General features: G+C 30.3%; 2 protein-coding genes across 2 annotated transcripts in view; both read right to left on the bottom strand.

Annotated features, from left to right (window-relative positions):
* LOC136989610 (serine/threonine-protein kinase D1-like) overlaps positions 1-1086 on the bottom strand; it is a 66141-nt gene extending 65055 nt beyond the window's left edge. Inside the window, exon 1 of the mRNA XM_067287828.1 lies at positions 884-1086. The gene's annotated coding sequence lies outside the window, so the exon portion shown is untranslated. The remainder of the gene's footprint in view (positions 1-883) is intronic.
* Positions 1087-5294: 4208 nt separating this feature from the next.
* LOC136989584 (dipeptidyl peptidase 3-like) overlaps positions 5295-27200 on the bottom strand; it is a 59049-nt gene continuing 37143 nt past the window's right edge. Inside the window, exons 11-18 of the mRNA XM_067287800.1 lie at positions 18940-19134; positions 18448-18554; positions 16937-17092; positions 14835-14959; positions 11808-11928; positions 11561-11740; positions 7335-7497; positions 5295-5806 (exon numbers count right to left, since the gene is read on the bottom strand). Of these exons, the coding sequence (XP_067143901.1) occupies positions 5664-5806; positions 7335-7497; positions 11561-11740; positions 11808-11928; positions 14835-14959; positions 16937-17092; positions 18448-18554; positions 18940-19134 (1190 nt within the window). The 3' untranslated portion in view covers positions 5295-5663. The remainder of the gene's footprint in view (positions 5807-7334; positions 7498-11560; positions 11741-11807; positions 11929-14834; positions 14960-16936; positions 17093-18447; positions 18555-18939; positions 19135-27200) is intronic.

The following is a 27200-nucleotide window of genomic DNA, read 5'->3' as shown; positions in this document are numbered from 1 at the left end:
TGTAGTAATTAAATTATTATTATTTATGATAATTGTGATAAACTTAATTCAAAATTTATACATAACATAAATAAAAAAATCTACTCAACAATTTCTATTTAAAGGTGTTGTAATATTTAAAAAAAAAAAAAATAACTAGAAATTTTCCTTATTCAGTGCAACCAACTGAAACACTCATTTTTTTTCTATTGTATTAAAAATATATTTTGTAAAATACTTAAATAACCCAATATTTATTTGTATCAAAATAAAGACTTATTAAAACTTAATGCATCAGGTTGACAGATAAAAATCGATTCGAATTTTGAAAATAACATTCAAATACTGTATATAAATCTGAGAAATAAATTATTCAACTCTTGCAGAATTTACTTTCCAGTAATTTGTGTATATGTATACACAGATACACAAATTATTTATAATAATATACGCATACACATTATAAATTATGTACGTATACAATAAGTAAACATATTGTGTATGTACCGTACATATATGTTTTGTATACATACCTAATTTATAATGTATATACGTATATTATTATACATCTGTATATACATATACACGTGTACACAAATTACCTTCTGCCAGAAAGATTCTTTGCCGTAAATTCTTTAAATCAAGCTGGAAAAATCATTAAATAAATTTAAAAATTGCTATGGAAAATGTACTGTACATAAAACACCTGCTATTTAATAATATATAATAAGATGAAATTGCAATTAGGAAATTGAGTAATTTTCATACTAATTACTCTTAATTGAGTTAATTAACAAATTAAATGTCAAGTTCCAGTTAATTAAAAATACCTGAAATGCATGAATATAATTAAATGTTTTTATTATTATTTTTTCTACAGGTTTTATATTTAGGGTTAACTTACCTTATAAACAGGAATCAACCTTGAAAGTTTATGTAGTTCTTGTCAACTAATAACGTTAAACATATCTTTATTTAAAAAAAAAAAAACACGTTTGTTTTTAATACATCTTACCACCAAAATAACTAATATAAGACTCAAGATATAAAAGAAACCATAATATTTATTACAAAAATAATCCTCCCTTCCCTAACACTACAGCTAACTAACTGAAAAGGCGGTGGAATCGAAACGGAAAATATCATTTTAACAAATAATATTATATATATTGTGTAATTTTTAATATTCGTAAAAAAAATAATTTACGATTTTCTAAATTTATACATTTTTATTTTGGTTTTTATTTTTTTGTAATATATCACAGTTTCGCGATAGCAATTGTTGACAAGTCTCCATGATAAGCATTAGTTCGAAATTATGCCGCTACGGCGAACAGCGCCATTCGCGGCAAATGGATTTGGATTTGAAGCGGTTGATGGCCGAGTGCGTTTGTGCCAATTTTCTGTAAGATTTGATCGATTTTACGAATTTATTTGATAAAAATCATGATAGCCGATAATCTGGACTTATTTGAAAAAATCGGGGGAAATTTTAGCTAAACTGCCACGTAATCAATGTTGCTGGGTTTTCTTCGATATGAAAAATTTAGGTACCAAAAGTAACTCAATAAAGGACTGAAGAATAAGAATTTATGTCTTTTTAGCTAAATATTGAATTAAAACGTTGGGTTAATTGCGTTGGGTTGCGTTAAAACGTAAATAGCTTATGTTCTGTTTTCAATAAGTAAATAAAATTTAATATTAAGTATTTTGTTATAAAATGTAAATCAATTCGTGAGCTGGGAGAATTATACACATGCTTTATATTTTATATCGTTATATATCTTCAATGTGAAGTTATGTATCTTTATTCATTTTGAGTCTATGTGCGAAAATAACATAGAATGAGTTGTAATGTACTGTACACGTCTTCGCGTTTAAAACTTCGGCCTCAACCTCGCTAATAACCTATCCAATGTTGAAATTTCTCTCCGTTGCGTGTCGGCCCGGGTTGAATTTTTGTCGATGGTAACCAAAATTTCCCATTTTTTTGAAAAAAAAAATAATCGTGGCTATTGTATCGCCCAAAATTATTTTTTTTATTTTGCACAAACAATATACAGTTTAACCCGACTATAATCTCATCGGATGTAACAACAACCGTAATATAACGTCTTTAGCGGCGTGGCTAAAATCTATACGCGGCACGTTTCGCTGCTAGGCGGAATTGGTCTGGTACCTTGTCCGTGATGTCCACGTTGTCCTCGACCACGTGTTCTGCCGATAAAAATTAACTGAGAAACTGATCCAGGCGAATAATTTCCTTTATTTGGATCGGTTAGAGTCCACTTCCTAGAACGACTGTGGGTGATACTCTCACCACCTGACTTCGGTGGGGTGAGGTGCCTGTGTTGCCTGTTTGTAGAGTGTCACCATTTTGTATTTTATTTTGACTCAGTTCTCAGTCCCCTGACTACCTACAAGTACGGTTTTTTATGCGCACATGATTTGGGCACCAAATACTCTGTGCCAAATTGCAACTCCTGACATGTACTCCTTCATATCTCTAAGCTGGTAACACAGGCCAACAGTACGATTTTATAAACAAGACGTAGTCTTGTCAATAAAAATAGAGGCATTTTCATTTTCATTGAAAATGGAATGAGAATAATAGTCGAGATATTAGAAAGTAAAGCTATATAGATCTAATAAACTTAATTAATAATCTATATTTATGATTCACACATATCATTAAATGTTCAGCTTGCTATCAGTTTCTTTTCCCTTGATACCATCTGAATATAACTTAAAAAGCAATCCTCCTGTTGTAAGAGAGAGTTCTGAGAGAAGGATTCTTCTGTGTTGACTGTCCTGGGACGATGAGATCAAAATTCCATAGAAGAGTTGATGTCAGTATAGCTAGAGTCGAGGGTGAAATTCAGAAGGCAACCAAGTAAGATCTGCACTGTTAGAACTCAGAATATCATGGAATTAAGTCTAATTCAACATTTTCGAAGTTTTGCATAGTTTCTTCTACAAACTTCATCAATCAGAACTATGAAATCGTGGAATAATGACACGAGAGAATGCCACCTTTGTAATATCCAGCTACATTTGAATATCTTATTAAAAATAAAGCTCATGATTACCAAGAAATGCTTAATTATACGAGTCTTGACTTATAATTACCATTTGAATTAAGCGGCGATATAATCATGATAGATAATACAGTGGAATATTAGTAAAATTACAGAAGTCAATTGTGCCAATTATTTTCTAAAAAATAAAAAAATAGGATTCAGGTTTTTGTAATTTTACTTTAAATTTTTATCAGTTTTAAAAGATGCATGCAGTACGCTTTCTTCTTTACGTTAGGAAAAATTTAAACTTGTGTAAAAACGATTGAAAATATCCTCTTTATAATTTAAGATATAAAAACTCTTACAATTACTAACAAAGTGGGCATTATGAAAATATCCATTAGTCACTTAAAATCAATTATATTCTCAATTCTATAGTTCTGTTGTTCCGTATTTCTTTCAGTATCTTAATGGCGGCGCAACAATATGGTAAATGCATGAACCTTCTCTGGAAACTTGTGGATAGAAACAAGATAAAACTCCAAATTTGTGTATTGCGACATTAGGACGTTATGTATTATTCTAAGTTCATCTAACTTGCAAGTGATGTTCTACGCACCTATGAGGAATTAGCCAGAAAATTATAGAATGAAATTGACTCCAAATCAATAAATATAGATTCCTATTTCATGCGACAAAGAATTTTCATACAACCTATATAATTTCACAATTTGACTACAAGAACTATTTAAACGTTCCTCTCTAGATAAATTTCGGAGTCAGTGGAATCATGCTCGACATTCCAAACGCCATTGTCAAACTTCTAGGCTTACAGGAAAGCGGCGCTGAACGTCCGACGTACACGTTTTTGCGTATAAAACTTCGGTCTCAACCTCGCTAATACAGAACTGTTTTTAACCAATAGTACTGTGTCATTGTTTTAATTAACAACTTATGTGAAGTGCAAGTCCATTCGTGTTTTACTTTAATAGTTTAAATACTGTAGATCATTATAGAAAAAAACATGAAAGAAAAAAAAATTAGATTTCAGAATTATGGGGCAAAGAATTCAATAATGTCAAATTATTAAAGTTATTCCATGATTTTTTTATGATGAAAGGGGCAACCTTACTTTACCTCTCTATCAGAAATTCATTTGTGATAATATTCGTGCAGTAATTAGCAGATGCAACAGGTGCACAGGCACAAGACCCAGGACAAAGGAGATCCTGGAAAGTGGTATTAAAGTCTATGAAATAGCATTATGTCTTACCAGCAGCAGATAATTGATTAAGTGTAAATAAAGTATTTGATCGATTATAGAGCAATCTTTTCTGAATATAACTTGCTTCTCACTTATAATTTTTTTTATGTGTTTATTTTCATTTTTACTCTTTTAATCTGTGTTGAAGAATCCTTATAAAAATCTTATTTGCGTGGCTTGATAAAGTGATAAATCTGCAGTTATCTTTTATTAAGGCTCTTTGATCGTTAGTACAAATTGGGGAACATTGTATAAACGAATCACATAAAACTAAAATATGCATAACAACTTATTATCTGCTAGAAATAAGCTATATACTATTTCATACCAACTTTTCAATATTTACTTTTGTATTATAGATATTTCTTTGGTATTTATATCGTGAGAAAGAATTAGAAAATATTTTCTAGTTTCCCTATTATTTTAACAATGGATAAATAGATCTGTACTGTTGGAGTCCCTAGTTATATTTATAGTCTATGTTAAATCAACATTCAACATCACAATTGTTGTTAATTAAAACAATGATACACTGCTATTAGTTAAATGCCCACCAGTGGCATGTTTTTCTATGTACAAAAAGGGAAACTGCCTGGGGCTTCATCAACGGGGGCCCCAAACCAATCTTTTATAAACTCATTACTGTACTAAGAATATCAAAATCTAAATTACACATATCTGGGGACCCTAGATTGCTGGTGTGGTTCAGGCATAGGCACAGCACAGAGGTCGCATTAGAAAACGAATGAAGATACCGGGGGATTCTCACGTGAAGAAAATCCAAGAAAGTCTACCTGCCCAACCCAGATGGTCAGCCTTGAAACCGTGACCAACTCTAAGTTCGGCAATTTTATGCTCTCGGGCACACTATGGATGAAACAGGAACCAATGCCATTAGACAAGAAGCAGTAAACTTTTCAGTTATAACAGTAATTTCATTGTTAAGGAGCTAGTAATAGGGCAGGATATTTAGAAATAAAATATTGTTTCTTATGTTTATATTCTTAAAATTGATTTTATCAAGTTTGATATTTTAGAAGTAAATTTTTAATGCATTTTAATTTTTCAAATACAAATTTTTGACATTAAATTTGATATCAATTTATTACAAAATTAGTTGTGATACAATAGGTAATTTCTGATTAATCAGAAATATATTGCTATTATAAGAAACATACCTCACAAATTTATTTTATATTTCACATCCATCTTATGAAATTTCAATTTATAAAAAAATATAACAATTACAATTTGTGTATTAATATAATAATTCCTTTTGATAAAATATCAGAGCATTAATTACTAAGGCATTTTGTCTAAAATTTAATCTTTTAATAATTAAATTAACATAACAAGGAAAACTTAAAAAAAAAGCACATATATACTTGATAAGTAATAAGTTATAAAATGTTAAAATGTTTTTTGTCTTTTTGCCATGCTTCAATCAAAATTTCTTCTAACTGATCATCTTTGAAACGATCGATCCATGACTGAATTAAACCAACAGGAGTGGCTTCATAACTCTTCAAAACAACTGTATCATCTATACATATAAAATAAGTTTATTAATCATTTCTGTATTTATATTATTCATGTACAGTACAATTAGCAATAAATTTTTAAAGATAATTATTTACTCTATTAATAAACTTAATCATAAAAATAATGATTTGATGGCTAAATAGCCAATGTAGTTAAGGTGTCAACCTACTACTATGGAGAACTGGGATGAGCAACCCCAGGAATTTTTCATGGATGGTCTCTCCTGGCTGTGTTCAGACCTGTCCCTTATCACCTCGTGTCTAAACAAATCCTCAATTTTTTAAAAACTCTTTCTGACTTGTGGACAGTAATAGGCCATTTTAGCAAGCTTATTATAGATTTGATCAGGCCCACAATGGGACAGCCAGGTGGTGAAGGTCAAGGCCTGATATATCCAGATGAAGAATTCCTGGAGAGACTATCTGAATTTGATTCTGGTCCTTAGAACAAGAGTAAGATTCAAATATAGACAAGCCCTGTTTCCATTCCAGGTTAATCTTTTCTTCCAGAATTTTATAAATTAATTAATTTTATCATAAGACAGCTTACTTAATCCTCTCCTATCACTCTGTAATTTCTTAAGTTAAAATATTTATGATATACATATAGATGTTTTTGATATTTGCATTTTTAAAAATTTACTGAAAAATCATTCCTTAATCATACAAAAGTCAATCTAATATATAATCCTGTAAAAGAATAAAATATTTCTATTAAAAATACAGTTAAACCTGTATCTCAAATAACATGCAAATAATAAAAAAAATTTGAGATAAGTTTCAAGATATATAGGTTCTACACAGTAAACAGTAACACACTGAAGGTACAGTATTTTAGAAGCAAGGAAACTGGACTTGTCCAAGGTAATTGATGGTTAATGTTACCTATGGTTCCAAGATGGCGGCTCCTCTCTGATTCCAGCAAATAGAAGAAGGGAAACAGTGGGGATGCACGTTCTAACCTAACCTAACTTATTCTAATAAATTACCATAATTATTAACAACAAAATTATTAGAATAGGTTAGGTTAGGTTAGGTTAGAACGTGCATCCCCACTGTTTCCTTGCTGGAATCAGACGAGCCACCATCTTGGAACCATAGGTAACATTAACCTAATTGATATATCTGCTTTAATTAAGTCCAAAAAAAGAAGAAAATTAGGCAGCTAGCATTCATCACAAAGTAAGAAGACCTCAGTACTAACAAAGTTAAGTAATTTGTTAATTTGTTCATTTCAAAATAGTAATCACTTTATAATTTTATTTACATTAAGCTGAGTTGAAAAAAAAGAAAACAGAAGCCATGAGAGGCCCATTTTGGAAATGTTGAATATTGACCCAATCAAATCTAGTTAAGCACTGTTAAAATCATAATACAGAATGATTCAATTCACTAAGCTTCATTCGGTAAATATGTAATAGTATGTATATAAAATTTTATGCTGGAATGAAAATTTATATGTATATAACGTGTAAACCATAGTCCATAATAAACCATTATTTTTCTAAAGTACATAATGAAAATAAATACCTTGTAAAATAGTATTTGATTGTACAAACATCTTTCGAGGCTTTTTTCTTGCCATAACTATCTCTCTATAATTAAGAAATGGATAAGGTCCATCTTTTGACACAACAGAATATTTCTCATACATTTTGGTAGCACTTTCCACATCAGCTGTTGCTTTATATACCTGTAAATGAAGTTTTATAAAAAAAAGTTATGATCAATAACTAGAACAGTAAGAAGTAATTTAGTAAAAGAAAGCAATTGGGAATTAATAACTGTTACAGTCGTATTTTAAATAATTATTTTAACAAATGGTATGTTTAAAATTATTGAGAAATAACAGAAAAATTTCTATATAAAATCTAAAAACATAAAACTAAAAATAGAAGTGATGGTAATATGATCTCAGAATTTATTACAATTACATTCATGAAGCATGTATTAAATAATGATGTTGCATTTTTTATTATTGTAATTTAATTATAAATAACTTACTAAAATCAATATGGCTATAATACCCTCCCCAAACAAAAATTCCTATTAAAAACTATCACATGGTACTGTGCATCCATATCCAAAAGGCATTTGAGCATGTGAGCTTGCAAACAAGAAACATCTTCCTTTTTCTACTACATTTATATGTAAATTCAATTCTACGTGCTTAAGATAAAATCAGGAAAAAAACATCTGATATGATGTTTGAGTATTATTCGGTGATCAAATAACAATTAACTGTCAAATTCCTACAGACTATATTTTTGTTAAATAAAAATAATGATTAAAAGAAAGTTGTTGTTGATGGTAGGGCAAAGCTGTCTTATGTTTATTTAATAATAATAGTAATTTAATTCAAATTATTTAAATTCAGAAACATATAGAAAAAAGCATTGCCAATTTAAACTGTTTCTGGCTGAGTGCAAAACAAAATGTATCAGCACTATAGGATGATGAGACCTAATTTGTATGGTTATATTATAAATTCTAAAATTCTTATGTTCAAAAATGTATGGATTAAAGCACTCATATAATATAATTTAACTAATAGTGTGTCTGTCAAATTTGAGAAAACTGTAGATTCAAAATCAATGCTGTTTTTTAGATATATTAATTAATATATCAAAAAACTTTAATACTAAAATCTTACAGTAACTTTTATCATCATTAGCAACAAGCTTCTTTTGTTTATAATTCTGTTTAGCTTGATTATAACTTTATGGTAAACAAGCAACTTATAATTTTAAATTAAATTTAGCAAAGGTGTTTGCAAGCTGCTTTCTCAAACTCTCAGACTCCACTGCATACACATATAAAAGTATTTTGGTGAAATTTTATAAGACAGAATTACTCTCAAAGACAAGGCCAGAGGTGTTCATATAGCAAAGGTTGTCATAGAATCTCGTTTAAACTATGATAAGAGCAGATCAACATGTAATGCACAAGGATAAAGTTTAGTATAGGCAGACAAAGTTTAGATCAGCAGCAGTAGGTGAGAGTTCTTACAAAAAGCTATATGTCAAGAAAGTGCTGTGTAAATGTTTTCCATTCCTTCTCAGACCAGCTAAAGTGATGCATGCTGCTACCTGATCCAAAACTTTAAAAATGTGCAATCAAAGTATTTTCTTCAAAATCATCATATTTGACATTATAATGAATAATAATCAGTGGCGTGCCGTCATTGGAAGCGATGGAAGCGCCGATTCCACCTTCCAATGACCTTCCCTTGTATTTTATAAAATATAAATTTTCGTATTTTAACGTACTTTGCATTAATTAAAATTAATATTTTATTATAACTGCATTATGTATCTTTTACAAATTTCTATACTACATGTGAAAAAAACAATAAGATTGCTATTGTATATTCGAATAATTCAGTGGCAGAAGGAATGTCTAAACCAGGTGTTTCCAATCAGCCAGATTATATAAGCATTGGCACATGCGGTTTACAGAGCACCAACCTCACCCGGTTTAGCTGGTAAAAGCGACACACGCATAAAGCATCCAATTTTATATCCCGGACCAGTTGTGGGCTGTTAGCTGCCTGCCTGCTAGATGTTCGGCCGCCCTCGCCCGATTATGTGAATCACGAGTAGACTAGATCAACGGCGGGCAACCCCCGGCCCGCGGGCCAGCTACGGCTTGCGAAAAGTTTCTATCCGGCCCGCGAGATCTTTAATAGTTATTTTTCCAATTCTTTGTAATTTTCGAAAACGATAAGAGAAATAAATGTAGTAATTAACTTTTTATTTAATTATTTCATATTTGCAGACTAAAAAAATTACAAGTCACAAGAAGGCATCAGTTAACTACTACGGCCCGCGGAAAAAACGTAAAATTTATTCTGGCCCATGTTATAAAAAAGGTTGCCCACCCTAGACTAGATTTATAACTTAACCCAACCAATAGGAGTTTACTGGCATGATTTTGATAGTTCTGTATAGTTGACAGGAGTTTAAAAAAATCCATTAAAATATTTGATATATTTATTCTGCGTTTATTCTGCTCTCCCATCTTATATTACTTACGGATTTCAATGTTAAACCGGTGATATTACGATTTAGTATGTCCTATCTGTAAGGGGATGCAGAAAAAACGTGTACAATTCTAGTACAGTGTTAAAAAATTAATTGTTACTTTGCCAGCATCATTTACAACCAAACTTAATGAATGAGACGTACAAGGTACAAAAAAAGCTCTAGAATTTATTTTCATTAAATTTACAATTTATGTATCGGTTGTCATAAAAATTTCTTTCCACTTCTTTCCCGAGACTACAGATATTCAAGTACAAAGTAACCGGTTTCGACTTATTTCTACTTAAGAAGTAATTAAATAATTAAGCAATTAGGGAATTAGAAACAGAAACATAAATAAAACCCTGATGAAAGAGCTGAAATTTTACTTAAACAGAAGCTTAACCGAACCAATCTCTTGTTGAATACAGTGGGGTCTGATCTCTTCATAATATTAGATGTAATAAAGACAGATATTTCTCCAGTTCAACGAGAGTGACCGAAAAGTTGTAAATTTTGGAAATTTTCGTGAACACTCAGTCCTAAAAGGAATTAGTTAGAAAACGAACGACGGACAATCTGTTAAGTTTAACATATTTAGATTTTTACAGCTATGGTGAGAAACGTTTAAAATTTACAACAGCCCTGTGGCGTCCTTTGATATATACTAGTGATGCGACAAAAGAGGCATTTGACATTGACCGGTATCGGCACCCTCGGGATTTGGCACGCACACACCTACCTGGACCGTCTCTGATTCCATTCATCAGCCACTCGTAGGGAGCTATTTCACTATGTGGATTGTTTTAAGATTTAAAAAGTAAAAAATATTTTGTTATTTTTATGTACGTTTCTTCACAAAGTTATATTTAATTATAAGTTTCTTTGAAAGTATATTCATACAATTGAAGAATTTTTTGTAGTAGGCATGTATGTTCATCACACATTTTGTTTTACCAAGTAAGTTTTTTTTATAATTTTAATTTTAGCCCTTATAACGTGGCTAGTGATTCAAAAATTTATTTTAAAAAAGTTTTGGCTCAAGACCATATAATGAAAAAGAAAACATTATTAAAAGAGAACGACCAATGCCTAAATTAAATATAAATACGTCAACAAAAAAATTTCGACATTTTGACGATAAAATTTATGACGAATGACGATTCTTTCGTAAAATTGAAGCAATTTGGAAATCAAAGAAGAATAGAATTTAACATTGCTAGACAATATAAAATAAATATTGAAAATTATAACAAGATAATAACGTCTATTGATTTAGATATATTTATTAATCGTAATGTTTTTTCTCAAAGCAAGAATTGGCATTTAGAGGGTGTAGGGAATTTATTGAATCTAATAACGGAGGTAATTATATTGAACTTTTTACTAAGTACGTCAGATAATCTATTAAAAATACATTTAAAGAAGTATATGGTTTTTACTGGCTTATCAAACAAACGAATACGAATGGGCCTGAGCGCAATTAATTGATTGCCCCTGTAAGTCGGCTTCTTACAGAAACACAGCTTCCCTATCATCAAATGTAACGGCACACCACTGATAATAATATAACATAAAAACAGATTTCATACACTGTAACTCCAAGTACTGTTACTTGTAATAGTACTGTACTTGGAGTTATAATGTATGGATCTATGAACAAAATCATTGAAAACATATAGAAGTTTTTTATAAGTAATTTGTAAAATCCTTTTTGAATCATTCTGTATTTACCTGTAATTTTCTCAGAAAAGCTCCAATTGCAGATACTCCAACAGATTTAATCTTGCTTCGATCCATTGTGATTAGCAAATCAGGTTTACCATCAGCACCATCTAATTTTTCTACATTAACAAATCCATTTCCAGCTTCTAACAATACTTGAAGTATCACATATCGTGCTTGGGAATGAGCCTATAAAATAAAATTACTAAATAAAATTATTTCAACATATTAAAAATTTCAAATAATATATACTAACCTGCAACCATGATTTAGAATTAGGTTCATACATTTGCAGCCCTTCAAGACCTAACCGAACAAGTTCAAGCCAATTCACATATGTCACATCTTCAGCTTCATCTTTTGAATAGCCAAATATTCTATAATAATATATATTTTCTAGATCAGTATATTTAAGTTATCAAGAGAAAGTAAAATATAATTAGCTGAACTTATTAGTTTTAACATACTACATAATAATGTAAAAAAGATAAACTTTTAGCATATCTTTTAGCACTGTGACTATTGAAAATGGATTCCAACATTTAGAAAGCACTTGGTCCATATCAAGTTGTTAACAGTTGTATTAACATACAAAAATTATCAACCCAAGCATTTGATTTTACTGCTTACAATGAAATTTACATATGGTTATATTATGGAGTAAACTTGCATGGATCTTGATGCAATATTAACTGATACAGATCAACATAAAAGGTTTGAAACTTATGCATGAATTAATTTTCAAAGACTTCTAGTGACGAGGTCACTTCAGCTCTGACTGATACTTTAAATTACTACTAATAATCTAAATAACTCATTATTGAACACATTATTATAGCATTATGCATTTTGTTAAACTATACCAGTTTGCTATAGAAGAACAATCACTTTCAAGATTAAAAATTATTTAAAATGTAGTATGGTTCAGAAATAACTAGAAAATCTTAATTTTCTAGTTATTTCTGAACCATACTACATCTTGCTACATCATGCTATGCTATGCTATTATTTTAATAGAATCAGAATTACTGGAAGAGTTAAACATTGAAGTGCCAATAAATCAACTTGCAAAAAATGTAGCAGTCAAAGTAAAGTTTGTTCATTAATGAATTAGTTAAATTATTACTATTTTCCTGTTTTCTGTTTATGTAATTTACAGTTTACTTAAAAAATGTGAATGTGAATAGCGAGGTTAAGGCCGAAGTTTAAATGCGAAAACGTGTACGTCAGAAGTTCGGCGCCACTTTCCTGTAAGCCTAGAAGTTTGACAATGGCGTTTGGAATGTCGAGCACGATTCCACTGACTTTCCAAACACCATTTTCAAACTTCTAGGCTTACAGGAAAGCAGCACTGAATGTCTGACATACACGTTTTCGCGTTTAAAACTTCGGCCTCAACCTCGCTACTATTTCTTTTTTTGTTTTATATTAATAAACAATTTTTATAAAAACAATATGTATTCTTTTATTTATGGTATCATTTTTAATTTTTATTGTCATTTAAAGAAGTGTAAAGTTTATCTTTGCATGAGGGAATTCATAAGGCTTGGCACAGTCCTAAACAGCAGCATTTGTCATTTAACATAAACATCATTATTTATTTCCTGTTTCATGCTAGTGCACTTTTCCTAAAGATGGATTTATCATACTAGATTAGCCACAAAACCAAATGACCTTGAGACACAATTTTCTTCTATGTATTTACTTTTCAATATGCATTTCAGACCTAACAAATCCCTTCTCAGTCTTAATACATAGATCCTTATTTTTTGGATTTTTAGGCATATGCATGCATTATTAATTTTATAATAAAATCTTCTCAACTTATATACACGTATGTGACAAAAATCCACCAAATGAGGACATTTTAACCTGGACACAAACTTGAAAAAGAAAATCTGTACTATTTGATACAAAATCCTGGAAATTGATGAAACCATACTGCAGCACAATTTTACATCACTGGAAATTTACAAGCTACATCTCACTTACACATCAACAGAATAATCATTATTTATGTCAAAATAAATAATTTCAAAAGCAATTTCAGTTTAACAAACTGTTAAATTAAAAAGTAAAAATACTACAAATTTGCAACTCTTCCATCATGTAAATAAAAAATAAATACAGTAAAACCTTGATTTAATGGACAAATTTGGATGAGAAAGTGTCTAATAAAGCTGAAAGTCCATTATATAATAAAGTAGGTTTCTCAAATGTGTATGTTGAAAAATTGACAAATTAGTCAGTTTATTTGCTTTTACTTATGTAAGTACTTACTGTAATTCTGAGACTGTAACAAACAAGTACATGATCTAAAGTGAAACAAATAAACAAACACTTTTTGAAAAATACACTTTAATTTTATTTAAACAAATACCGTATATTTCCACAGATAGGACGACCTTCAGATAAGACGAGGTATAGATTTTCATCAAAGTTTTATACTTTTAGCATATATCTGTCTTATAAGACAATCCCCAAACTACCAATGGCCTATGAATTTAGATTAGATCAGCAATCATCATCTGGATAATAATACTGTATACCATATATGGAATTATGTCCTATTTGTAATTTTTCGAATGAACAAATTTTATTTTCTGCCTTGTGATTGTTGCGGGCATTCGGGCATTCAAGTAATGACCTTGACTACTCACAAAAACGTCCTATGGGGTACGACATACCCTACTCTCTACTAGTAAATAATTACGATTTGTCCGTTTTTTTTTATAATGGTTTTAATTTATATAAATTTCAATCTAATTTTTGTTTGTATCTGTCCTATAAGATGACCTCGGATTTTGGGAGCCTTTTTTTATAATTCAACTATCGTCTTATCTGCGGAATTATATGGTAAATAATGTTCTTAAAAAGAAAACAGAATTTAAATTTGACAAAAACACAAAAAACAATTCCTATTTATGATGAATAAATTTGAAATATTTTTTGGATGATGATATAGTAAGACACTCCTGTTGTAGTGAGAGTAAGAGCAGTGACTCTTGGATTTGAAAAAAAATTAACAAGTTAATTTAATTACATATAAAATGCATTTTAAAATTAACAGAGTATTAATTTTCACATATGACAAATGAACTGGAAATTTTTTCTGTTAATCGATGTCCCTTAAATTGTAGTTTTACTGTATTATAACATTATCATTAAGAAATAATAATAAAAATGAATAAATAAAAATTTACATTTTTGCTTTAGATGATATTTAAATTATTGTTTACAAGACAAATATATGAATAATAATGAAATTTTTTAAAATAATTACTTTAAGATATCTTCATTGACTGATAAATATAACCCTACACATTCAGCTCTACATTCCTCATAAGATGAACTAAGTGCTGCAAATTTGGAATCATATGTTTCTCCTTCTTCATACCAACTTTCAATCTTAAAATAAAGAAAAACATAATATTGTTAGAAACAATGCAAATAGAAAAATTTAAAAAATTAAAATATTATTATTTATAATAGTATATTTGCAAATAAATATTTTATAATTTAAGTTCAATTAGAAACTATTTAAATGTGAGATCCAGGAGTTAATTGTCTAATTAATTATAATGTGGGAGAAAAGTTTTAAACAATTTTCAATATTTCCGTCTCCCACAGATTCAAAACAAAGTTCGAGTAAATATTAAGGCAAGACGTCAACAATCATCTAGGGAAACTCATGTTAGTAGATGGTCTTCAAATCTACTAAACCAATATCAAGTTGTTGACGCATGGAAACAGCGACGGCTTAAACAATTACACAATGAGAATATAGCAACAACGAAAAGAAATAATAAACCATCTGCCCAGATTAGTCTAATTCTCACCGCCCTGGCTGGCCCACTGATGACACATCTGGAGTGTCATCACTATGAAACCTATGGTCACCTGATCGAATTCCCACACCTGATGGGGATATAACAGCTACGCATCCAACTATGGGGCGGACATCTTGAAGAATGAGAATGGAAGCTCTCATCTCACCAACCCTCACCTTCATTGAAGTCTCCCTACTGACCACCGGACACTACCTTGACTATTTCTGAAGACATCGGTATGCTAGAGGTATTATGTTTAAACAATGTATGTAAACTCTCTCTCGGTTTATTAGTTAGTAAGTAGCTAGCTTGGGGATTGTAACATCCGCTTATGTATTTAATCCCTTTATGTTACTTATTAAATTTGTTGTTTTGTTAAACTGGAATTGATATTAGTTACTCGGAGAATGGACCCTTATTGATGTACCCATGGCACTCCCCACTCGAAGAGATATAGCCCTGATATTTAATGATAAATCAGTATATTTGCGAGTTAGGATGTGAACTACTCCTATCCTAATTGATGTCAGGAAAAACATCTCTAGCCATAATTTTTTTACTAAATACATTTTAATAGCCATCCAGTGACAATTGAGTGGGCCTAACTGTCCTGACACTGATCCAAGTGATTAACACTGACAACCTGTAACCCATGGCTTCCCACAAATATGAAAAAAATTATATAATACATTAGAAATTTTAAAAAATTTTATATCTATTTAAAATATCTCTAGTCATAATTTTTTTACTAATCAATCAAGTCATACTTACAGTTTACTCAATAAGGACTCAGCATTATACTTAATTATTAACTTTACATTTATATTTACATACAAAAAAATGATAAAACAGTTTCAAGGTGCTAGAAAAACATACTTAATTTATTATATTAACATTTTCTGAATAGAGTATCTCATTTTCAGATCACATTATAATTGAAATTAAACATTTTAAAATATAAAATCATACAATGTTCTTAAACAGAACAAACAACTTGCATTGACCAAATTGTTCTGTTTAAGAATTTAGTAAGATTTTGTATTGTGAAATGTTCAATTTAATGTAACCTGAAGATGGAATGATCCTAAAAACATTAATATAATAATCTTTTTTTCAGACTCCATAAAATAAAAGTTATATGTATACATATTTAAAAGATTCCTAATACTTGAAAAAAATATATTGACAATAATAAATTTTAATATGTTGTGCCACTATTTTCTATCAATTATCTATACTTAATTCTTTCATTGGAAAACTTTGGAAAAAATACAGGCAGTTTAATAAATTTTTTCAATTCAATAATACATTTTAAATGATGGAATATTTCCAAATAGGCATATGATTAGTTAAAATTAAACTTAATTCTGATAGGATTGTAAAGTCTTCCTCTTAACTAAATAAATTTCCATGAAAACTAATAGTAAAAGATATAATAAGAAAAATAAAAATAAGGTGAATTCAATCTTTACATATTAAAACTAAAAATTACAACTAATTAACTTTACAGAAGTTACATAATCTTTCATATAAAATTACTAGATTTATTTATTACCTTTTCTTTGGTTTCTGTATGAAGAACAGTTTCTTTATCAAAATTGAAAGAACCATCTTTCTCTCTCTTGAAAAGCTTTCCACTTCCATGTCCTAGAAGTTCATGCAAGCCTACCTGAATTTCACAAGATCCCACTTGATGCTTTTTAAAAATTTCCTAGATAAGTGAATTTTATCTTATTTAGTTCAAATTCAACAACAGACTTTATTCAACAAGTCTAATTAATGATTTATTTAGTGCTTTCAAGGTTTCCTCATCCTCAGAATCTATAATTAAATTATAATTTTTAAGCAAGAATTTTAAAATTATACTGAAATATAATTTTTAGAAGCTAAAGAAATTCTAAGTAAATTTACATAACAGGTTACTTTCATTTAAATTAATAACAAATATATGATTTAAACATTAATTTAAATGTTAATTTTAAAAATTTTCAAATTATCTATTCAGAAAGTATGTTTGATTCTGATTCATCTGAAGTTACTTATTCAAGTGCTGTCTTGGTTATAGTCACTATTACATTTTCTTGCAATACTGTTCCTAAATTTTTAAAATTAAATTTATTAATTTCCGTTAATTTGGCTTAGAATAAATTATTTCCATACCCAGGGCTCTATTTTTTATTTTATGTACATGTATACACATGTATGTACAATGTGTATTTTTTGAGTTATTCCAGTGAAGTGATTACCCTCCGTATGCCTGGTGGGGTCTCAGAAGCACAACTCATTTTTAAAAGTTCACAACTATTTTAATAGTTGCATTAGCAACTTAAGGTTATTAGTGGCTACAGTTCTCTTCATGCGCTGGCGATTCCGACCAAATTTTTAGTGCATCGCGCAATATTGTGCGAACAAGATGTATTTGCACGAGTGCCGGGTGTCACAGACCCCACCAGGCTCGCTGCGTAGCAAAATTGCAAGTAATATTTTTTGTGTTTGTTTGATTTTTGACACGTTCACGGTGTCAGTAGATAAACATTTAGGCAGCTGCTGGGCGTCTGTAAAGAATGATCCAGACCTATTTGCATGGAACATGCGAAAATTACTACGTGAAAAATGCCTGAATTCTCGATTTCAAATTTTAACTGAAGAAGATTAATATTTTTGCCTTAACAGATAATTATATTATATGCCTTTAAAACAAAGCCAAAATACTTAGATTATGATTAGATTACGTCATGATTTCCAAAGAAAAAAATTTTTATTTTTGTTATAACAGAAAAAGTTAATGTTTTTTATTATGTAGTCGTGTAAATAAATATTTCATGTTTTATTTTAAATATGTGTCTATAAATCTATTATATATATACTAACATAATATTCAAATTTTTTTTTACAGGCCATATAATGTAGTGTTTTATTTCAGGGTCTTCTGGACCCCACCAGGCTCATGGTGCAATTTTCTTCACCAGGCATACGGAAGGTTAAGAATTCTTATCATTTTAAATCGTATTGAATTACACTGTTTTTCATATTTTTTTAATTTACAAAAAAATAATTTTTACTTACTTGATCAGACTTATTTATAAAATTTTGTGCAGTTTCTGTTTTTCTTGCTAACATAACATTACTCAAAGAAACATTTTTAAAACCTTCGTTTTGTCTAATTTCATCATCTGTAAAAAATATAATTAATTGTATTTAGATATCTTATTTTAGAATGCTCATTTTGAAGCTATATAAAGAACTAAAAGCATGACAATAGTAAATTATAAAGTTACATTTGTGGGAATTGGCATTTGTCATTAATGCTTAGAAGAATGAACTATGTTTCCCAATGTGTATAAGATAATTAAAACATCATAAGATATCATTGTTAAAACTGTTATTTTTCTTGTAAGTTTTTATTTTTCTTTTATTTAGAAAATAGAAACTATTCCTAAGTCATGACAGATTAAAGAAAGAAAATATTGTAATTATGCAGTTTTTGTTTACATTTTTAGTTGCTTTTTACTTCACTAATATTTAAAAAATTTAAGATAAAACTATTTGAATACTTACAATTTGGGATGCATATCCCAATAGGAATACCACTTCCTGCAAAAGTTAATACATCTAAAGATGTAAAATCTGGCTTTAAAAATTTATTCTTCTCATATGTGTCTGGCCAAGGTAACAATGGCAAAAAGTTTGAAGAATTATTAACAAGCTCACTAAATTTATGACTCATGCTTTTATTTACTACTGCAACAAAGCCTACATAAACATATAATATTTACAATTAGTAAAAATACAAAAAACAACAGTAAAAATAATAATGGTATACGCCGGTGTTCAAAATTAAGAGAATTTGCACATTTTTTCAAATTTCTGAAAAACCAATGAACACGAATGAAATTTGGTGTGGATACAGTTATATAAGAGAAAAAAGTATACTATACAACAGTCATAGTACACACTCATCAGCACAGGAATGTCCAAAACCAACATTGCAAGATCAAACATAAAATGACTTTAATATGGTTATAGTCTCCTCTCACATTGCGACATCATACAGCTAAAAAGTTCCTGTGACAGTCAGTCAGCAACACAGTTTTCAGCTCCTGGGTGGTTCTCAGAGGGATGTGAGCTGTAATTGCCCTCCCAAAAGCATCCCAGACATGTTCAATAGAGTTTAGGTCTGGAGATCTGGCTGACCAATCCATCCAGCAAATACCTTCACTTTCAAGATAATCATTGATCAGGTGAACCCAATGTAGATGAGGTCCATGTGTCATCCATAGAAATGTACCAAGGGCCAACTGCATCCCCTGAAAAGTCAAACATAAGGCTGTAAGATCTCATCCCTATACCTCTCAGTAGTCAGGGAGTCCCTGTCAGACACATGGAGAAGTGCATGGCCGTCTAACATACTACGAGTTATAGGATACCAATCATATACTTTTACATCAGCAGAGGTTAACTACAGCACAACTGTAAAGGAGTGTTTAACTGTGATCAAGGCGATTAAATATTTTCAAAGTTTCTTGGAGGGAAAATACCTACCCAGACCATGATACTTCTGCTGCCATAGAAATCCTTTTCTTGGATGCTGGAGGAAAAAAAATCAGGCTCCAGGTTCTCTCCAGATAAAGATGAGTTGAGAATCTGTATCCAGGTTGAATTACAACTCATCTGTGAAAAGAAGGATACTCCACTAAAGTCTGGTCCAAGGCTGATGTTGTCTGCACCATGCTAAAAGTGCTCTCTTGTGTGCTGAAGTGAGAGGGACACAAACAGCAAATCTGGAAAAAAACACTCTCTCTCATGAAACCTCTGGGAGACAGTAACTCTTGAAAGTTCGGTTCCAGTGGTGGCATGCAGCTCACAAAATAGCTGTGAAGCTGTAGCAGTCCCATAGTGTCTTGGTGAAAGTGTCAAATAACAATCTTTATTGGCTGTTGTGGCTCTTGGACAACCTTGCACAGGCCTTGTAGATTTGGCTCTGGCATCCTTAAACTGTTTCCACAAATTGCAGACAACACTGGGCATTACATTGAGCTCTGTAGCAACCTGCGCTTGTGACTGCCCTGCCTCCAATCAACGCACAATTCTTCACCTCATTCCATCATCAAGATATTCGTGGCTACTCATTTTACCTGATTGCTTATAAAATTGAACCAACTCTTTCAAGAAAAACAGCAAATGTTACCAAAGAGTACAAACGAACTAATTGCAAACAAAGCCAGGTGTGCTTTTTGTGCCTTCTGCTGTCAAAGCTCTGCCCACACACACATGTGAACTTACATATTCAACATAAAAATTTGCATTCTTATTTGGCAGCATAAATTGTAATTTTGATTCATTACTTTTTGTTAAAATCAACAAAATGTGCAAATTCCTTTTAATTTTGAACACCAGCGTATATTATTTAAAATATGATTAAATTATCTTATAACATTATCCAATCACATTTTCATTATTTCCTGTTCAGAATATAACATATAAAAAATGAAAGTTCCAATACTGAAACTGTCTCAATGCAAATCAATCATAGTTTATCTATACTGTATTACATATCATTAAAATCTAACTGAGAAGAAACAATCATGATTTTACAGATTAATTATGGTAATTTCCTGTGTATTATTGTCAGTGCAGAAAATTACTAAAATGAAAATGAAAGCAATGCATAACTCATACCCAGCTCTTTAAAGTTTCTGTTAAAAATTTTGTTTAACAGGGCAATCATTTCAGATATTGTTTTCTCCCATTTCTTTCATTTTCATCAGCAATTCATTGTAGTTGTAATTATAAAATAAGTGAAACTGAGAAAATATGAAATATTTGAGAGAAAACAATCTAAACTTCATAAGTATTGAAATTATCATTATTGTTGTTATTATTAATTATACATGTTCGACGAAAGATAAGCTTCCTTATATGGTAAAGACCCGATGAATTATAATTGTTAGGCCATTCAATGGAATGCTGAAATTTGGTTTCATTTATCCACTGTTTCACTGCTTAGAAAATATTACTTGAAAATTTATTTTATTACCATCTTCTAACTTAAAAGTTATTTATTAAGAACTTTGGTCAATTTCATCTCACACTTTATTTCTAAATTCAAATAAGGTATCCCTCGTATAACACTATAGTTATGTTCCAAAAAAGAGTCATGTTATGCAAATCTATGCTATTCGAAATAAAAGACTAATGCAAAACATGGTGTTATGTCCAGAAGTTAGCAAAAGTATACTATTCTTTTTTTTTTACTAAGACAACTATGCTTATTAAAGCAATTAATAATTAATTAACAATCACAATTAAATGTACTGTACTACACATTAATATTAATTTTAGTTAAATGAAGGCACTTTCTTTTTACAAAGTATCGTCCTTATCTCAGGGTTTTTGTTGATCTCAATCAGAAATATCAGCAACGTCCTTTTCATATTTTTTTATTTTTATGATAAAAATTTTTTATGGATGACAACATGAAAATATGTTTTTAATTGAAAATTTGTTCTAGCGGGTCGAGTTTGTTCAGTCGAGTACCAAGATACCACTGTATTTCATTTTTCGTTTTACAAATGATCGCTCACCTACAGTTTAAAGAAAGTTTAATAACACTTACCTAAAAATGTTTAAATAAACTTTACTAAATAAAAAGATCAATCTATAAAAAAAACACAGTGACAGTCTTAAGGGCTAAAGTCTAAAAGCAACTACAATGACAACTGGTTGATAGGAAAGTTAGTGCAATTTTTTTCTTCCTTGTTCTATCAGTTTTCATTAAAGTAAACCTGACAAACAGTGCAAAATAATTTAAAAATTTGAATATTGTAAAATCCATATGCAAATTTGAGACAAAACGCATGCTTTTACTTGAATAAAAAAAAAATTGAATAACAAAGTTCACACTTAAAAATTGTGAAATTTTGAATGAAGGATTAATAAAACTGTGTTAGAGCAAAACCAAAAGTCTCATGTTGTACGAGGGATATTCCGAATTTTCAAACCGTATTAAAGCGAAACCATGTTGTAGAAATATTGTGTTGTATGTGGGATACCTGTACAGAAAGGAATAACAGAACAGTTAAACATTTTCATGTTACAATTATTGCTTTCACACTTATCCTTTATTAATTAGCATTTTTAAATTAATTTAAAAGTTAACTTAAAATGTTTTGTTATTATGTTTATATTTAAAATATTTTATTGTTAATTTAACTTTTAAGTGTAAATACTATTTTTCCATGTTCTATGTCAATTTATACCATAATTTAAATATTATTGTTGGATTTGTATTATTTGTAACTGATGTTCCATTTTTCAAACATTTTATATATATATATATGTTACTGTGAAAGACCGAAATTAGAGAATGTCGACATTCTCCGGTGAATGTCAACACATACAAAATATGTCGGTGAAAGACCGAATATTTGGTTATATTATTATACATTCAAACAATCGCCGGTGTATGTTGACAAGCACAGATAAGCTTTGGTGGAGGTCAAAACAACACACAAGAAGCTGTTGTCAACAGAGAGGTGAGAGTCTGTCACCAAATCCTTTGTGGGTAGCCGGAGGTAGGACAAGGTCATATTTCTTTTCCTGGCAACGGTTTAGTGGAAACTGCCCACTTTGTCACTGGATGGCGTTTTTGTTCTTTTGATCCTGTGAGGTGGGGATTGGTTTGTCAGCTTTATACCCGTAATCAGTTTGTAATTTGTAAAGAAAAGTTACTTTCCATAAATGAGATTTTTTCTCAAGAAATATCGCTGAGAGAAGCAGCTGCAGCTAATTCAAAAAGTGGAGGGCAAGGCTATACATGCTGTCATTGCAAAAAGAATTGTTCCATGAATAAATGCAGTTGTAAATGCAAGGAACTCTTGTGCAATTTAAACTGCCATAACAGTTTAAGTTGTTGCAATAAATAAGATTGTATAACGTTAATCACATAATTTATGTGTAAGTTTATTATTGTATTATTTTCTTTAATGATTTAGAATGTACTGTTTGTTTTAGGTTCAACAGTTTATTTACATGTGCTGTTACTTAAGCTTTCTCCTATTTTGACATATTAAAAAGTTGCATTTTTGTCTTAATGAAATAAAAATATTTTCATTCAACATTTACCATCAGTGCATGCTGAATGTCGACATTTGCTGGTGTAAGTGAGAAATAATGATATTTAGCAAATATTTCATACATACATGAAACAACTGTGTGAATGCTAACATTCACCAGAGAATGTCGACATTCGCCAGATATCAGTCATTCCAGTAACATATATATATGAGCTGATGTTGGTCTAAGATAAAGTGACCAGACATCCTAAATTAGATGGAATAGTCTCACTCTTCAATTCAATGACTCAATTTTTTAAACTGTTTGAAATACAGGGCTTAAAGCAGTCATGGCAATAAAAAAAAGTGAGAAAAGAGAGTTCACACTGGAAAAAAGCTAAAAAAGCTAATAGTGTTAAAATGAACGAAAACAGGCGTTATTAAACACACAAACGCACACATATTTTGTATCAATAACATTGCATATGATATTAGATTGATTATTAAGTGAACTGATAAGATTAAATATGAAAATAGTTAGGCTGAGTTTATACTCCAGAAAAGTGACCAGTAAGACTGCATTAAGCCAGAACAGGCCCACATTAAGTTTTCATGTGCCCCGTACAGAATTCCCACCGTTACACAGCAAAGCAAATGGAATAGTAACCTAACTACCAGAATGTGTTTCCATATAACATGCCAAATTTCAAATGCCATTTATTTCAAGGTACATTTTTTGATTTCTTCATAAAAAAATGTAATTAAAGAAGAAAAAAAAAACAACTTCTGGCAGAATCAGTGGGTTGCATGTTCATTATATAGTAGGGGTGGGCAAGCAAAAGTTCAGTGGGAGCCAAAATGTAGGTTTTGCAAAATGCATGGGAGCTGCAGTTCTGTACTTTTTTATTCTGTACTGCAGTTCTGTACCTTGATTTTATTATATAATATAAAACAAGTATTGAATTTTTTTAATAAACATATTTTCACAAAATTGTGGAAATAAAACTGTATAAATAATAATAAAAAGCAGAAATTAACACTTTTGGCAAGAGCCACATAAAACTCAAAAAGAGCCGCATTTGCCCATGTCTGCTATATAGCAATACCACTAGTAATTGTGACCCAATCATTTATTTGGTAATTTTATCAATATTTTTTAAATGATTAAAAATAAAATTACAGAATTCATTACTGGTAATACTAGTCTCCAAATCTATTCCCTGAATACAATAAAACAATTTGTTAGTCATTCGACCCACAACTGACAGAGAAGAGAGTTTATGAAAACAACATAATTAAACATTTAGCAGTTTGTTGTCCTTCACAGTGGGGAACCGGCAGAGTCTATTACTTTCACGGGAGAAAATATACAAAGCTTTCTACTACCCTCAAGTTGAAAAATAATACAATTTCATGAAATTTAACAAATCTGAGTTAATAAGTAACTGATGAAATTATTTACAGAGAGTTGATATTTGATAAGTTTAGTTTTTTGCTCTTATAGATCAAATTACAGAAATTATAAATAAAAATCTCATTTTTTAAAAATTAAAATCATAAAATTTCGCTTACAAAAGATTGAGATGGAACGCACGCTTTTTATTTTTATAATCGCTTTGTTTTATTAGACACAGATATTATTCCTATATAGATTTATTAATTATAATAAACATACATTATGTATAAAATTACATTAAAATAACACTGTAATTAACGTCTGAAATGAAAAAGTAATTGAATCGAGTCTCGCCTCCATATTAATTAACAGGCATTGGTGTAGCCAGAGTTTGTTATGGGGGCCTAGTAGAAGCTGTAATTTTCTGGGGAGGGGCACCAAGTTAACTGCGGGGGGCCGGGCTGTAATTTTCTGGGGAGGGGCACCAGGTTAACTAAAAAGGGGGGAAGACGTGCCCACCCATGCCCCTTCCTGGCTACGCCCATGTTAACGCACCACAGTAATTAATTGATCACGTGCATCAAATTAAATAATTTATAAAAATTAAAATAATAAATACATTTATAAAATAATTGGCTGTATCTGTTCGCAATGATAATGTAAAACACACTGTACTTATAGTTTAGCATTTCCGATATTTAATTTATTTTTGAATTTTAAAATATAAGAAAAACAATTTTTTAAATAAAGTTTTACGCATTTATATCTGCAACTTTAGATAATACAAAGATATAAGAATCCATCAAAAATGTTAATTAATAATAATTAAAATCGAGAAAAAATATAAGTTTCTTTCGAGGTAAGGAAACTTGTAAAAAGTCAGGTACACGATCACGTGACGCCCGTCTCCCCACTTTGCGTAACCAAACGGTCGAGGTTGAAATAAAACCCCAGCAGAAGTAAAAACAAACATCGGCGCATGCATAGGACAATAAACTTGAACGGGAGCGAAGATGAGACATGACACCATGTAATTTATGCTAATTACTTTCTAATATTAAAAAATTAAAATCTTCAATAAATTATAATTAAATTAATTTTTTGACTGAGTTCGACTAGAAGCATATCGAAAAGCTAGATTAAAGTGAAAATAGCGGTTTTTCGACGCTAAATATTTACAAATTAATTTTTTAATTTGGTGCCGGATTGACCGCAGCTGTTCGAATGTGCATGCGCATGACGAATTTTATAGTTTCTGTCGAAATGAAAAATGAAGGACACCGTTAGAATGCAGAAAACCATGGTGCTTACCAAATATATAAGCACTCACTTAAAACCAAACTTTTGTCTTTGTCTAAAGATTGTCTCTACAGAAGTTATTAATATTTAGGATATTAGTTTAAAATCTTGTATTTCCTGGCATGAGATTCGCTCGATCTTTAATTTTACAGAGTGCTAGAAAGATACAAGCTTTGAAACGAGTGTCCTACAACGTTTTATTTAATAATAACAGTAGAAATCAAATTTATTATCGCTCAACAATCATCATTTTCGGTTTTTCTATGGTAGTCAAAAACAAGTAATGTCATTGTTTAAGCTAAAGAATAGCAGGCGGTTGGGAAGAAGTTTGCTTAGCAACTTACTTCAGAAAGTATTGGGTTCTATACGATTTTCTGTTGCTAAAACATGAGTTTCTACTGTTAGTATTAAATAAAATCTATTTCTTTCTTTTGTCCACTGTGCTTAAATAAATACAAATGCTAAAAATAATGCTGTATAAAAATCACTCTTAACGCCAAACTAGAAGTGTACTTATGTCTTAATGCAGCGTGATTATATCGAAGCGCCGCGGAGATCGGTATTTCACAAGGATACAAGCAAGGAGAACCCACGTGCAAATTCCTACAGCATGTGCAGAGTATCGAGCTTTGGGAAGCTCCTCGTTTTGTTAGTCTATATAAATGTAGTACACTACATGTGTATACGACAGTGCCTTATCATGTCACGCACGGTCCATAAGGCATGCGGGGATGTGCCGGTTACTATTTCGCTCCTGAGCGCATTTACGAAAAAAAAAAAAATTCACACAAGAAGTGAAAAAAGCTAAAAAGGTGCATTTTTCTCAGAAAAAGCTAAAAAAGAGAGGAGCCATGAAAAAAAGCTAAAAAAGAGAGTCACTTTAAGCCCTAGAAATACTATAAAAATAAAGTTTAAAAACTTTAACCAATGGAATCAGTATTACTTCAATTAAATTTTTTATTATTTTAAAAAAGAATAAAAAATGTTTTTCCTAAGAATTAATCTCTTCTTTTACCAACTTTAGAGTTGAATCAGTACCAGTAAACACAGCAGTGATAAATGAAAACAAT

The sequence above is a fragment of the Centruroides vittatus genome, unplaced genomic scaffold (genome assembly GCF_030686945.1).
Source record: "Centruroides vittatus isolate TY-2023 unplaced genomic scaffold, ASM3068694v2 scaffold_712, whole genome shotgun sequence".
NCBI lineage: Eukaryota > Metazoa > Arthropoda > Arachnida > Scorpiones > Buthidae > Centruroides > Centruroides vittatus.
Note: the sequence above shows the minus strand (reverse complement) of the source record. Positions and strands in the feature narration are given on the sequence as shown.